This window comes from Delphinapterus leucas, chromosome 1 (genome assembly GCF_059928025.1).
Source record: "Delphinapterus leucas isolate spDelLeu-1000000601 "Yukka" chromosome 1, BTC_Dleu_Yukka2, whole genome shotgun sequence".
NCBI lineage: Eukaryota > Metazoa > Chordata > Mammalia > Artiodactyla > Monodontidae > Delphinapterus > Delphinapterus leucas.
Window position 1 is genome coordinate 42,574,895 of NC_143129.1, and position 14,352 is coordinate 42,589,246.

Genomic DNA, 14,352 nt, shown 5'->3' on the forward strand with positions numbered 1-14,352 from the left:
TATGAGTTTGTTTGTTTGTTTGTTTTTGAAGTATAATTGATCTACAGCACTATGTTAGTTCCTGGTATACAACATAGTTAATATTTTCATACATTTCAAAATGATCACCATGGTAAGTCTAGTTACCATCTGTCACCATACAAAGATATTACATAACTATTGACTATATTCCCCATACCTTACATTTCATACCCATGACTCATTTATTTAGTAACTGCAAGTTTTTACTTCCTAATCTCCCTCATCTATTTCTCTCCTCCCCATACCTCGAATCCTCTCCTCCTGGCAGCCACCTGTTTGTTCTATGTATGACTCTGTTTCTGTTTAGTTATGTTTACTTGTTTTGTTAGATTCCACGTATGAGTGAAATCATATAGTATTTGTCTTTCTCTGTCTGACTTGCTTCACTTACTATAATACCCTCTAGGTCTATCCATGTTGTCGCAATTGGCAAGATTTCATTCTTTTTTTATTCCATTGTATGTGTGAATGCGTGTGTGTGTGTGTGTGTGTGTATATATATATGGATAAAGAAGATGTAGTGCGTGTGTACAGGAGGGCTTAAAACCAATTTAGGATCCAATTTGTAATTGAAGGAAACTTTAACAAAGTAACATTCATCTATGGATGGGCACTTAGTTTGCTTCCATATCTTGGCTATTGTAAATAATGTTCCAGTGAACATAGGGGTGCATATACTTTTCAAATAAGTGTTTTCATTTTCTTAGGGTAAATACCCAGTGTTGGCTTGTATGGTAGTTCCATTTTTAAGTTTTTGAGGAATCTCCATACTGTTTTCAATAGTGGCTGCACCAATTTACATTCCCACTAACAGTACACAGAGGCTCCCTTTTCTCTACATCCCTACCGGTATTTGTTATTTGTTGCCTTTTTGATGATAGCCATTCTGACAGGTGTGAGGTGATATATCATTGTGCTTTTGATTTGTACTTCCTGATGAGTAGTGATGTTGAACATCTTTCATGTGCCTGTTGGCAATCTGTATGACTTCTTTGGAAAAATGTCTATTCAGGTCTTCTACCTAATTTTAAATTGGGTTCTTTGTTTTGTTTTGATGTTGAGTTGTATGTGTTCTTTATATATTTTGGATATTAACCCCTTGTCAGATATATTGTTTGCAAATATCTTCTTCTATTCATAGGTGGTCTTTTCATTTTGTTGATAGTTTTCTTTGCTGTGCAAAAGTTTTTTAGCTTGATGTAGTCCCATTTGGTTTTTTACTTTCGTTTCCCTTGCCTGAGGAGACATCCAAAAAAATATTGCTAAGGCTAAAGTAAAAAAAGGTATTTGCTATGTTTTCTTCTACAAGTTTTATGTTTTCAGGTCTTACATTTAAGTCTTTAATCCGAGTTTATTTTTGTATATTTTATGAGCAAGTAGTTCATTTTGATGCTTTTTCATGTTGCTGTACAATTTTCCCAACACCATTTATTGAAGAGGCTGTCTCTTCCCCATTATGTTTTCTTATCTCCTTTGTTGTAGATAATTTTCCATATAGCTGTGGGTTTACTTCTGTGCTCTCTCTTCTGTTCCATTGTTCTATGTGTCTGTTTTTGTGCTAGGACCATACTGTTTTGATTATTTTAGCTTTGTAGCATAGTTTTAAGTCAGGATGTGTGATACCTCTAGCTTTGTTATTCTTTCTTAAGATTGTTTTGGCTATTCGGGGTCTTTTTGTTTCCATACAAATTTTAGAATTATTTTTTTCTAGTATTTTGATAGGGATTGCATTGGATCTGTAGATTACCTTGAGGTGTATGGTCATTTTAACAATATTAATTCTTCCATCCAAGCACAGTATATCTTTCCATCTGTGTTGTCTTCAATTTCTTTCATCAGTGTCTTATAGTTTTCTGAATATAGGTCTTTTACCTACTTATTTCTTGGTATTTTGTTCTTTTTGATTTGATTGTAAATGGGATTGTTTTCTTAATTTTAGTTTTAAGTATAATCACATTGAATCCATAGGATAATTCTGACAATACACTAATGATAAATTTGTTTGCTGTACCACAGAATATTGTCCCAGGAAATGTTACTGGACAGGAAGAAGAATGCTTTGATACTGAATATAAATTTATAATATTTTGATACTACTTTTAATGAGAAACAATATAGTTTATATAAGGAAAATAAAATTATAAGGGTTTTTGTACAAAGTCAAAAAATCAAAACCTAAGAATTTAGAGGACTTTAAGCTTTATTGTTTTTTCTTCTTCTTTTATTTACTTCCATTTTTTTCCTTTTTTCTAGGATATCCCAGTCCCAGTGATGAACCACCACCTAAAGATGCTGAGAGTTTAGGTATTATTTTGGTTGTTAGTAACCCTGCATCATGAGGCCCTAGTTTTCAACATGGAAATATTACTGTTATCTGTAGTTAGAAAAGAGACAACATGTCACAAATTGGTGATAATTGTTCAATGTATAATTGTACATTTTAAGTAATTTTAAAGGTGAAGATACCATGACAAATATAAGTGGTACTATATATAGGCACATGTGGGTAATACAGTTTTTAAGAGCTTCCCCAATTTAGGCTTCCTAGCATGATAAGTTTACTTTCTTAAATAATATGGTTACATGTAGTTTAATATATATAAAACATAGCTTGTTTTCCATGTGATAGTGTTACTTTGTAATGGCAATTTTTAGATAAATTTTCTTTCTACTGGTACCTTGTATATACAAGCCTTTAAGTACTACTAGTTGGGTTAGTTTTTCTATATCAAGCTGGGGTAGCACACTTAATGTTGGCTCACATAGTTCACACATATGTGTTAAAGAACTTGATGAAGTATAGTTGTGACAGTTAAATGAAATATAAAGATTTACTGATAAGGAAATGAAGGAAAATAGCTATTACTTTACTTTAGACTAGTAAAGTTAATCTATTTATAAAATGTACTTTAGGCTTGTTGTGTTTTCCCTCTGAAAACTTGCCACAGTGTCAAGTGAATCCAGTGCCATCTCAAGATGCTTACACTTGATAATATTTATGAAATAAAAAGAGCAGAGCCGAACATGACATTTTATGCTATGAGTTATAGATAACAAAAGTAATGGCAGTTAAGAAGCAGAGGTACTGACAAATATTTCTAAGAATTAAGATTTGGTAGTATTATTTATTGCTCTCTGGATAGTCAAAAATGCATGTTTACGTTTCTGTGCATAGTTTTTATCCATGTTCCCTGGTGTTCCCTTTACATTCTTAGATCAAATCTCCTTGTAGGACTATGTCTTAATCTGGGGGGAAAGGGGAATAGGAGCTGTGATGATACAATGATGTATTGTTTGTGAAGACTCTGCAAATAACATCTATATGATAGATTAATAGCACTCTTTGACTTATTCTACAGACCCACTTAGGGAAAAAAATATATGTTAAATTTCCAACAAAATCATAAGTAACAAAAGACTGAATGTTGAACTAAATGAACTATAGTGGGCTGCTACATTTCTAAAATGATTTTCCTCTAAACTAGTAAATTCTAATTGTCCTAGTTACCTTTACTAAACAACCTGGTGTGGTAGCTACAGCATACAACAATGAAAAGTGAGGTTCCTGTTAGGAGTTTCACAAGGTGTGTCCTAACCCTGGAATGTGATTAGAAGGGTTCCGTGATCAAAATAACCTGAAAGCACTAGCAATCATGCTAAAACTAGATTGATAATTTTTTCTTTGTAGTTATAGATGATCTGATCATATTAAAATGTAGCTGCTACCTGGAGACCCCTAGGTACTTAATTATCTCCCAAACTGTTTTCATTTTTTCTCAGGTGCAGGAATCATTGTTGCAATTGTCATTGGTGCACGTACGTATCCCAAACTTTGATACCAATTAAATCAAGACATTACTCTGAAAAGTGCAATAGTTTTTTAAAAGATTTTTCAATTTCTGTGGCTTTATAGCTTGAAATTAAGTAAAACAGGAAAAACCTGACCTTTTATATAATACACTACCTTGTATTATTGTCTGTTCCTTTGTATTCTACATGTCCAGTAACTAACAAACCCTAAATAATACAAGTTGTTTCAAGATCATTACTCATATTGAGTTTGCATCCCAAATATGCTTTGAGTAATTTTCTCAATTAATCAAGGACTCTTCTCTGACTTACTCTGTACTGTTTAATGCAAAGAATTGGATTGATACTGAAGAGTCCAGATGGAATGTAAATGTATATGTGCTTAAATAAGATAACATTTTATGGCCATGGAAATCTGACCATCATTTATTTCTTCTGCTAGATTTTGAATCTTGGCAATGATTTTTCACAGTTACATATCATTTGTTTCCTGATTTCTTGTAGTTTTTGGCGTTGTAGTAGTCATCTGCAGCATCCGCTTCTGTTTTCACAAAAAGAAGAAAAGGTAAATTGAAGCATGTTTTTTAATTTATTGGTCCTTCTCACAGTTGACATAGTTTTGTGCAGGTTTTGTTTGTAGTCTGTATTGCATGTTGTTTTTTCAAAAAATGCACCTGCATGAGTGTGTTGTCTGAATTACATTTCTTTACTAAAAATGTTTTCAGCTGCTTTCAATATCATTGCAACAAGAGTAATCTGTGCAGGTTGCTTCAGCTAATTATGATGTAAGAAAAATTTCTGTGGGATTTGAGGTTTAAGTGCTGTAGTAAATCATGGACCATTTTGGGGCTTTCTCTATCCTAGGTGTACCCAACTTCCTAGATTGGACTAATGGCCAAGATTAAATATTATAAAATGGTTCACTGTGGAGACTTTGACAGCTGTAGTCACTGTAATTTTTATGGTGAAAGTTTTCAGTTGTCTGTATAACTTAGGTAGTAGTAAGAAGCTACATAGATGGCTCATTCAGATACCCACTTTGCTTTCTTTTAGATTTGTTATTCATACAAGTTAAACTGGGGAATTTAAAGCAACACTATTTGATTTCCCTCTTATGTTCTCTTAATTTACTAGGTTGCAGTAAATCTGATGGGGTTAAACTAAAAGTTGCTGAGAGGGTAAGATTTATAAGGCACTTCATGAACTCTGTCTTTTTATCTATAAAAATGAAATGGGGGGGACTTAAAATTGAAAAAAAAGGTACAAATACATATCTTCTAAGGAGAATAGAATTTTTAAACATCATCTTAAATTTTAATGAAATAATTTAAAATCTAATGAAAGACTTAGAATAAAACTGGAGCATAGACCAAGATTAGGTGCTTTGATATTTCTGACTTTTAGTGACTTTTTCCCCCCCTATTGCTTTGGAAATAGCTTTGAAATCAAACTAATAATTAACAATAATTGGTATTCATGGCTTTATGATATATATTCCTTTTATATTAATCACTGGGTTTGGACTACATAATAAAAGTACATTCGTCACTCATAAAGAGCTAAAACTTTTTTTATATTTCTTGGTTATCTTTTAAAAATATCCACAGTGCCTTCATTTGAGTCTTAAATCTTACATTTGTAGAACACATAGTATGCATATTTGATTTCTCTATCAGCAGTATATTTTTAAAATTACATGTACACAGCAATCTGAGAAGGAAGTACTATCAGTGAAATATTTGACAAGTCTAAAAGGTTTATCTAGAAATAACCTCTCAAGAAAGCAAAACAAAATAGCTTTCTGCTCCTCACTCCCCTTCTTTGTTTAAAACATCACTACACCAAAATAAGGTTCCCTAACAAGTATCAACCAAAAACTCTCTCTAGCTATCAGTTAATGAAAGCCAAACAATTATCTGAGCATCGTATCCCCCAGGTTAAAGTTTCAGTAGCATTAGAGATCTGAGATCCCATTTCTAATGCGTTCCCAAGTGATGATGCTGCTGGGCCTGGACTACACTTTGAGAAAACAGGGTGTAGACCATTACTGATGTGCCTGTGCTCTTTAACTTGAAGAAACACCATCAAGCTTATTGGGAAATGTTTTACCTGTTTAAGATTATTGGATTTTTTAAAGACTCCTCATTTATGTGTATGCTTTTTTAAAAGAATGTGAAGTGATACCTAGCTTTAGTTTGCCTTTCCTTTAAAAAGGTAAATATTTTTATTATATCCTTTGCATTGCTTAATGTCCATATTTCCCCCCACCCCAATTGCTTTTGTTGCTTTAGAAACTACTTTACAAGACTGTAAAGTGTAGGCAGTTGCTTCTCCATTCCTAGGGATAACTCTGGAAGCAGGATACCAGGCACAATAATCCAGAATTGCTGTTAATGGGAGTTCCCTGGCAGTCCAGTGGATAGGACTCAGCACTTTCACTGCCGTGGGCTGGAGTTCAATCCCTGGATGGGGAACTAAGAACCTGCAAGCTTCATGGCGTGGCCAAAACAAAAACAAAAAAACACAAATTTGCTGTTAAAACTTGATACAAAATGGATTTGATATAAACTTGTATTTATGATATTTTGGGAACACAATTACCCTGCTACAATATTTATATCAAAGCATGAAAATAGTATAAGTAGTCATTTTTAAGATGATTAAATTTTGATGAAATATGGCCACAGGGTTAAAGTACTCTGTTATAGTTTCCTGTTTCTTAGCTCTCAACTAAGAATAGAATAGGATCCCAGTTGGTCTGATAGGCTCCATCTACACCCTCCTTCCTTTTCCCTTTCAGTCTCCTTTCTTAACTAACTCTTCCACCAAACTTTCCAGCCTTGGAATCCACAGCCCTTGCCCTCTCCTTTGCTATTGCTTGAGTCCTGTCTTGCATGTTCTGACTGTGTGGTTCCAAAAAACAGATACCTTTTGTTTACATTAATGTTTTCAATTATTTGTTGTGAATATTTTTTTCATAAATGCATGATTTTCTCTACTCGGGTTAAATCATCACTGGATAAGTGAGAGTTTTTTAAGTTCATTAGAATTATTGCAATAATTTATGTATTTTAGTAACAGTGACTGAGTACTTTTTCTTTTTTCCATTAAGGATATTTATTATTTGTTGTAGTTTTAAAATATTTTAATGTTATATTAATAATGACTGATCCAGTAATTGTAATTTTTAAGCTGTCTGCTTAAATTAATATTACTGAAGCTTTTTTGGATATAATATAAATGGTGAATCCAGTTCAGGTGGTGGGGAGTATAATGACATGGGTAAAAACTTGAATGGTCAAATTAACTTGAACATTTTTCTACCTGGTTCTCAAATTCTTGAGCATTGAACAAAGGCTTTAAAAAAATTTTAGACAAAAACTAGTAAATAACAAAGATGTTGTAACAGTTGAGAGAGCATATTTATAAAATTTAGATCCATCCTAGAAAAATGGGAAGTCATAATAAGTTTTACAGAGATCTTCCCTCAGGTGAAAACAATTGTGCCACAGGAAGAAACTGTCCTCGATGCAAAAGATCCATCTGAAAATGTATGTCATAAAATCGATTTCTGAGACAGTATTACATGGAATTAATACATGCTCTGTGTATTGCCTCAAAATCTAAGGTGCTAGAGACCAGGACCATTTCTCCTCATACAATCTTATTCTGTGAAAGAGAGTTTACATTATTCACTTCAGGCTAAGCGGTTTCCGAGGTAGACAGATTGCACACAAATTTAGAATCTGTATATCTGCTGGATGACCTGTAAGACTTCAAAGGTAAAGTAGCTTCTTGCACCAAATTCCTGTTTCAAGTTCCTAATGAGAATCAGGAGAGCCATAATTTATGAACCTAATTGTCAGCTTTACTTCCCTTCTCCTCCATCATTGATTTTATCCCATTTTTATGCCACTCTTGCTTCCTTTTGGTTTGACGTCACTATTTTATTCATCCCTGTTCCCTTCCTTTGTTCAGCACATACCTAACTGGTGAAAGCCACAGACAAGTAAATTTTATTTCTCTCTGAGAAAAGATGAGAGAAAGGTTTGCTTTTATCATTAAAAGGTATCTGCTTTCTGTTGCGTTTCTTTTCAGAGATGTCCTTTCTTCTGAAAAATATTCAATGAATATTTAGATATTGATAAACTGAACTAAGATAAGTGGGCAGTAGATATCCAAGAGGACACCTGGATTCCTGTTCCCTTTGCTAGATTATTGATGTTTTCTCCTACCTTCCCTGTTTTAATGTAAAATAATGTGCATTGACAGGCTCTTGCTTTGATAACAGGCGCCAACAGAGTAACGTCCCCCACGTCCTTTGATCAGACTGTCTAGCTCCTCTACCTTCTAGCAGCTATGAATCCAAAGCTGGGGGAATTTTTTAGCCCAATGGGAAATAATCACAGAATGTGTTCATTTTAAGTTCATTTTGGTTTTTCGACAGAAACCAAAATACATTTCACTTAATTTTGTAAAGATATTCAATTTCCACTTGTAAATATTAATTCTTTAAAGGCATTTATCTGTTTCCCTTGGCCAGGATATTTTTAACATATAAAAGAGAAACCACCACCAACAGAAAACCCTCAGATTTTGGAAAATTATGAAATGCATTGCTTTAAGCCATTTAACCCCCTCTGCCTTCTGTCTCTGAATGAAATGAATTGGAAATTCCTCCTTTTGTGCCAGAATGTGTGTCTGCATGGCCATGAAAAGAGGAGTTATGTTTCCCACCACTTATATTGTGAGGCGCTACCCTAGGTTACAGTCATGAGTTTGGGAGCAGATTCTACAACGGCCAATAAGAAGGGCAATTTCTTAGTAAAAGCAAAGTGGTGACTTTGATCACAGGGCAAAGGGGAAGACAAACATACCAACTAGAATGGCACTGTGGGCCTACCCAGCCCTATGTATCTGCTTGGTTCTCTTAGGATTCCTTTGAGGCTAAAGCCAACCAGGAAAGTAGTTTTCAGATGGGCCGTGAGCTTCAAGTTGTCTATAAACACTTGAAGTTAACTTAATGAATGCTGAAGGTAATATGACATAACTGTAGTTAGTACAATAATTCACTTTCACATTTTAATCTTCAGATAGCTTTGTTGTTATTTCAAATTAATGTTTCTTTAAGTTTATATTAATGCAGGGACTTCCCTGGTGGTCCAGTAGTTAGGACTCCGTGCTTCCATTGCAAGGGGCATGGGTTCAGTCCCTCGTCGGGTAACCAAGATCCCGAAACCTGAGGGGTGTTGCTGAAAAAAAAAAAGAAAAATTTTATATTAATGCTTATTTATCCTTCTCATATATTGGATTTCTATTTAAAATTCTACTTAAAGAAAAGCATTTCACTACTACAGAAAAAGAAAAAGTATTGACCTCACAAAATAGTAAAATATAGTGGTCTTAGAGGATTCAGGATAGGCCTAAGTATTGAATCACTCTCCAGAATAGTCCTGCGGAAACTGCTTTATAACAAGTATTGTGCTGGTTCATCGTGATGCCTCCCCCACCAAGAGAAATATGAACGTCTCCAGAATTAACACCGTTAGCTCCTACGTGGGGTAGGTACCCCGAAGTGTTAGCTGGGGCAGGCGTACTGTAAATAACCAACTGGTCCCCATTTGGTTGTAGTCTGTCTATTGTAGTCAGTTTCCTAAGCAGGGACTGGAACTGCGTTTTCCAGCTCCAGAGTCAGTAGCCCTGAGTGGCTGCCGAGGACGTCAGAAGTGGCTCATCCTACTTAAGGTGAGCTTCAGTGCACACTACACACCAGATTCAAAGACTTAGTGCAAAGAAATGTACAATCCATGGATATTGGGTTAAGTAAAATATGTTAAAACTAATTTTCCTGCTTATCCTTTTTTTGATGTGGCTTCTAGAAAGTTCAGAATTACCTTGTGTGACTTGCATTATATTCCTTTGGAAAACACTGGACTTGAATAACAGAGTTTAGAAAGATGTCTGTTGTTACCAAAAAAAAAGTGTTATGTGAGTTTTAGTTACTTAGGAGACTCTCCAACCAGAACACGTGATTTTCCTTGACTGTGAGGGGTAAATGAGGCATTCCTCACTGATCTTGAACGCTGCTGGAATCATTAGCTGTTTAAAGGTTTCATCTCAGAGTTAGATTTTAAATTGCAATATTAGGAAAATGTGTGTTTCTCTGTAGTCTTCCCCATTAGCTCTAAATTAAGATAAGGGAATATTTACTAAGTATATGCAACTGCTCTATTTCTTGTCATGGAGGGAATCAAAACTATAATACAGCAATAGAAGAAGGGTTTCTAGAGTGAGACTGGTTGAACATGGGAATTACTTTAAAAGAATCATTTAATTCCTAGTTCAGTGACTCTTACTAGTATATAGGTTTTTTTTTTAATTGTCCATGTTCTAAATGGGCTTCTGGAATTTGACTTATGTACTTAATTATGTTCATCTCTGACCCTATTTTCTAACCTTGCTTCGTAGGAAAGAAGGTATTGCTACATACAGTGCTTACCAGGATAAGGCGACCACTCCAGCAGAGCAGATGAACTAAATGGTTTCCACAAACCCATGTATCATTCAGCCATGAAAATGAAGGAAATCCTACCATTTGAGACAATACAGATGGACCTTGAGGGCATTATGCTGGGTGAATAAGTATAAAGAAAGGCAAGTACTGTATGATCTCACTTATATATGGAATCCAATAAAACAAGCTTATAGAAAAAGAAATCAGATTTACCTTCATCAGAGGTGGTGGGCTGGGGGTGGCAGTTGAGTAAAGGCAGTCAGAAAATATAAACTTCCAATTGTAAGATAAAAACGTACTGGGATGTAATGTACAGCATAGTGACTACAGTTAGTAACACTGTATTGTATTTTGGCAAGTTGCTAATAAGAAAGTGGATCTTAAAACTTCTAATCACATGGAAGAAAAAAATATTTTTGTAGGTACATGAAGTGATGGATGTTAACTAAATTTATCGTGTAATCATTTTGCAATATATACATGATAAAATCATGCTGTACACCTTAAACTTATGCAGTGTTATATGTCAGTTATATTTCAGTACTGAAAAAAAATCTATAAAAATTATTTGCTAGTTTCTTACACTGTCAGGAATGGAACTGTTAAGCTATAGTGCTAACATTTTAATGTGGCTGAAGTACAGTCACCATCATTTAATGCTTCTTTGCAATGTGTATGAATTTGTGTTTGAATATCTTGCTTGTTTTTCCTTAAATAACGCTTGTATTTATAGGGCAAGTTAGCACAGTATCGCGACTAGTGTTAAGGTGGGGAAATATTTTTTCTATAAAATCTCCAAACTCAGAGAACTATAATTCAAAATGACATTACATTTCATTTGTAAAGAAAGTGATTTTGAAATCTTTTCTGTCCAAAGATGATTGCCAACTCTTAAAATTCATTCTTCAACAATCCCAAAATATGCATTATATATTGTTTATTATAAAAGTTTGATTTCCTTAACTAAGAATATTACCGGAAAATACTGTTACAGTTAATAGGTTAAAATACTATTTTAAAAATTATTTGTAACCTCTTGGTGATTTAAAGATGCTATAAAGTTTATTTCTGGCATTTGTTCTTCACCCCTTTTAATAACAATAAACCAGTCTAAGAAACCAAGAAGAATTCAGCATCAGTTGCATGCTTCTGTACAAAGTTAGGGGGCTTCTAACACCCGTAGCAGGGATGCCAGCGCAGGACAAAGTGAAGACTGTGGCCTCGTAGTTTTCTTAAAAAGAATTCCACTCTTTAAGAGAGTTAGAGTCCACCCTAAATTCTGTTTTTCTCTCCCCACCTGAATAAAGAGATGTCTTACTTTAAACATGTCATCTGAATGTAGGCAGTTTTGTAGGGAATAAATTCATCAGATAACCTCAAGTTGCATTAGAATCTGAGTCTCACCTCATCTGTAAAGGGCAGAGTAAAAATGAAGCCCCATATTTCAGAAAAGCAAACTTAACTTTGTAGATTTGCTGTAGGTCATGCAAAGGGATGGAAAGAAGAAAGAGCTCAGGTAGCTCTTGACGCTCAGGTGGGACAGATCCCAGCCTTCTTCTCTGTCCTCACACCAGGCAGGGCCTCCTTCAAATGAGCCAGGGGCCAAAGAGGAGGGACTGTCTCTCTAACTCCAATTACATTTTTACATGTTTTGTTTCACACTTTTATAGTTAGTAGTACAAACTGGGCCAAAGAAACGTTGCCTTAGAAATATATGAATAAAGAATCAAGAGTGAACCGGAGTAAATATTGTTTTACTCCCTAAGGACATGTTTGTAAGGCCATGTAAGTGGTCCTTCCCTTTGTAGTCTCTGGTGAGGCACTTTAGGAAGATAAATTTGAGGAGAATAAATTCAGGAATTCTGAGATAAATATAGAGTTGAAGTTTTGCTGTACCCTTTTCCACATAATTTTTGAGAATCTAGCACTTGCTTAGAAGCAAGGGGGTGGCTATAGTACATATTTTTAAAACCCTCAAAGAAGTGTTTTCAACCAAGGATTATTATGCTTACCAAAATAAATTGACTTTCATAGTATAGTTTCCACTTCAAAATTAGTTTTTCTAATTTATTTATATGTAAGATTGAAATATGTGTGTACATATAAATTATGTTCTGTTTGTCAAATAATTTGTCAATTAAATATATGGGGACACCATTTTTCTCTAGAAATGTTTATTTAAATGAGAGAGGGAAAAGTGTATTTTAATTTAAAGCTTTCTTAAAACTGCATTTTGAGCATTCGACCTTCAGATCTATTAAAAAAATAAAATGTCATTATGGAGAAGTTTCATTTGTGATAATGCATTTATTTCCAGTGTGTTTTATCTCAAATCGGAGTACGTTTCTAATGGGGCCCACCTTCTGTAAGCATTCCCCTCCAACAATCACCACTCCTGCCCCTCCCATCTCAGAGCCTTAACTTAAGCATGTCCAAGCTTTTCCCCTCCCCAGGGGTCACGTGCCTCCCCTGCTCAAAGGTGCTCAGTCCTACCTCCGTTAGCCACAGCATAAAGTCCATTTCATGAAAGATACTTGAAAGCTTTCTACAGTTAATTCCCAACTTTTCTTCCCAAGCCTTCTCTTTCTGCAAGACTTCAGATAACCTGCTCTCAGTCAAGCCAGACCATCTGTCCTGTGCTGTCTGCTGTATTCCTGGTTCACTACTGGCTGAAGCGCCTGTGGTCCTGTCCACCCGATCCTGGGCCTCTTCAAAGGCCCAGCTCACAGAGCCCATTCTGTGCAGTACTTCCTGATTCTGCCCAGCTCTCAGCCTTCATTATTTCCTGGCCTTGAGTTCACCACATTCAAGTATCTGTATCTATGTGTGTGGGAGAAGACATATCTTCCACATCACTTTAATGCATGGGTGTGGCTAATTAAAAACCCAAGTCCCAACCATGAAAGCATAACATGTTTCTGAACCATGGCTGCACAATGGAATCCCCTGGAGACTTTTACTGATGCCTGGGTCCCGCGCCCCCAAAATGTGTCATGTCATTGACCTGGGGCGTGGCCTGGGCAAGTAATTCTCATATGCAGCTAAGCGTGAGAACCTCTGCATTAGTGGTCCTCCAGTCTCAGAGTCCACTTCTACACATGAACTTATAAAGACATAAGGTGAATGCTTATACTTACATGGTTTTGTAATTCAGCCTATAAAGAAATCAGAAAATATCTAAAACTTGAATTAAGGTCTTATTGCCTGCCTAACCAGAAGAGGCTATCTGTGGTTTAAAAACAAAACAAAAACAAACAACAAAAAAGCAATCTTTCTAATATCAACACTGGATGAAAATTAGTTTGACTATAACTAAAGAATGTATTTTATCAAATTTTGTCTTTAACTTGAGACAATAGTATATTTTTTAAATTGGCATAAAATAAACAGGAAGAGCTTTTAAGGTGACTAACAATAAAAGTCCTCTACAAGAATTCTGAAGACCGCTGAGGTAGGCAGGAATTTGAATTTAAATTGTTTAAGAATGTTCTAGGTTTAAGGAAAATAGGCAACTCTGGTATTCTAAAACTTAGTAATTGCTGACAATATTGTAACCAAGAATGAATATTTTTGCATATTAAAAATTTTATATATTTGTACTCAAGAGCAGGATTTAACATAGTCTATTGACTCTCAGAAACAATGCAAAATTGAGAGAGCGTATACATATATTTTTTTTTTTCCTAAGCTGCATTGCTTTCATCATTTCCAGGATCATCCATCCAGAAAAGGTTACCCTAGAACGAAGTGGTGCGCCTTTATAGTATTAGCACTGCTGCCCTCCTGTGGACTGTTAGGGCATTTGACCATGCCTTTCTTAGTTTTTCAAACTTTGTCATTATTCAGAGATTTTAGTCATTGCTGAGTCCCAGAAACCGTTTTTAATTTCATTTTAATTAACTAGCTCTTTTCTGCTTGCCTTCTAGGAAATTAACTTTTGAAAAAGAGCTAACCTCTGTCCCTTATGGCTTACATATGGAGGAGCATAATATTGGGGTCTGCGGTCA

The 14,352-nt window shown here is 35.0% G+C and overlaps 1 protein-coding gene across 7 annotated transcripts in view; it reads left to right on the forward strand.

The window, feature by feature from the left end:
* CD46 (CD46 molecule) overlaps window positions 1-12,637 on the forward strand; it is a 61,862-nt gene extending 49,225 nt beyond the window's left edge. For 6 of the 7 annotated variants that reach the window (XM_022593511.3, XM_022593513.3, XM_022593512.3 and 3 more), the window contains 4 exons: window positions 2,275-2,325; window positions 3,802-3,837; window positions 4,336-4,396; window positions 10,300-12,637. In XM_022593511.3, coding sequence (XP_022449219.1) covers window positions 2,275-2,325; window positions 3,802-3,837; window positions 4,336-4,396; window positions 10,300-10,369 — 218 coding nt within the window. In that variant the 3' untranslated portion in view covers window positions 10,370-12,637. Of the gene's footprint in view, window positions 1-2,274; window positions 2,326-3,801; window positions 3,838-4,335; window positions 4,397-4,965; window positions 5,010-10,299 lie in introns of all 7 variants that reach the window. The other variant, XM_022593514.3, reaches the window with a different exon arrangement.
* Window positions 12,638-14,352: the final 1,715 nt, after the last annotated feature.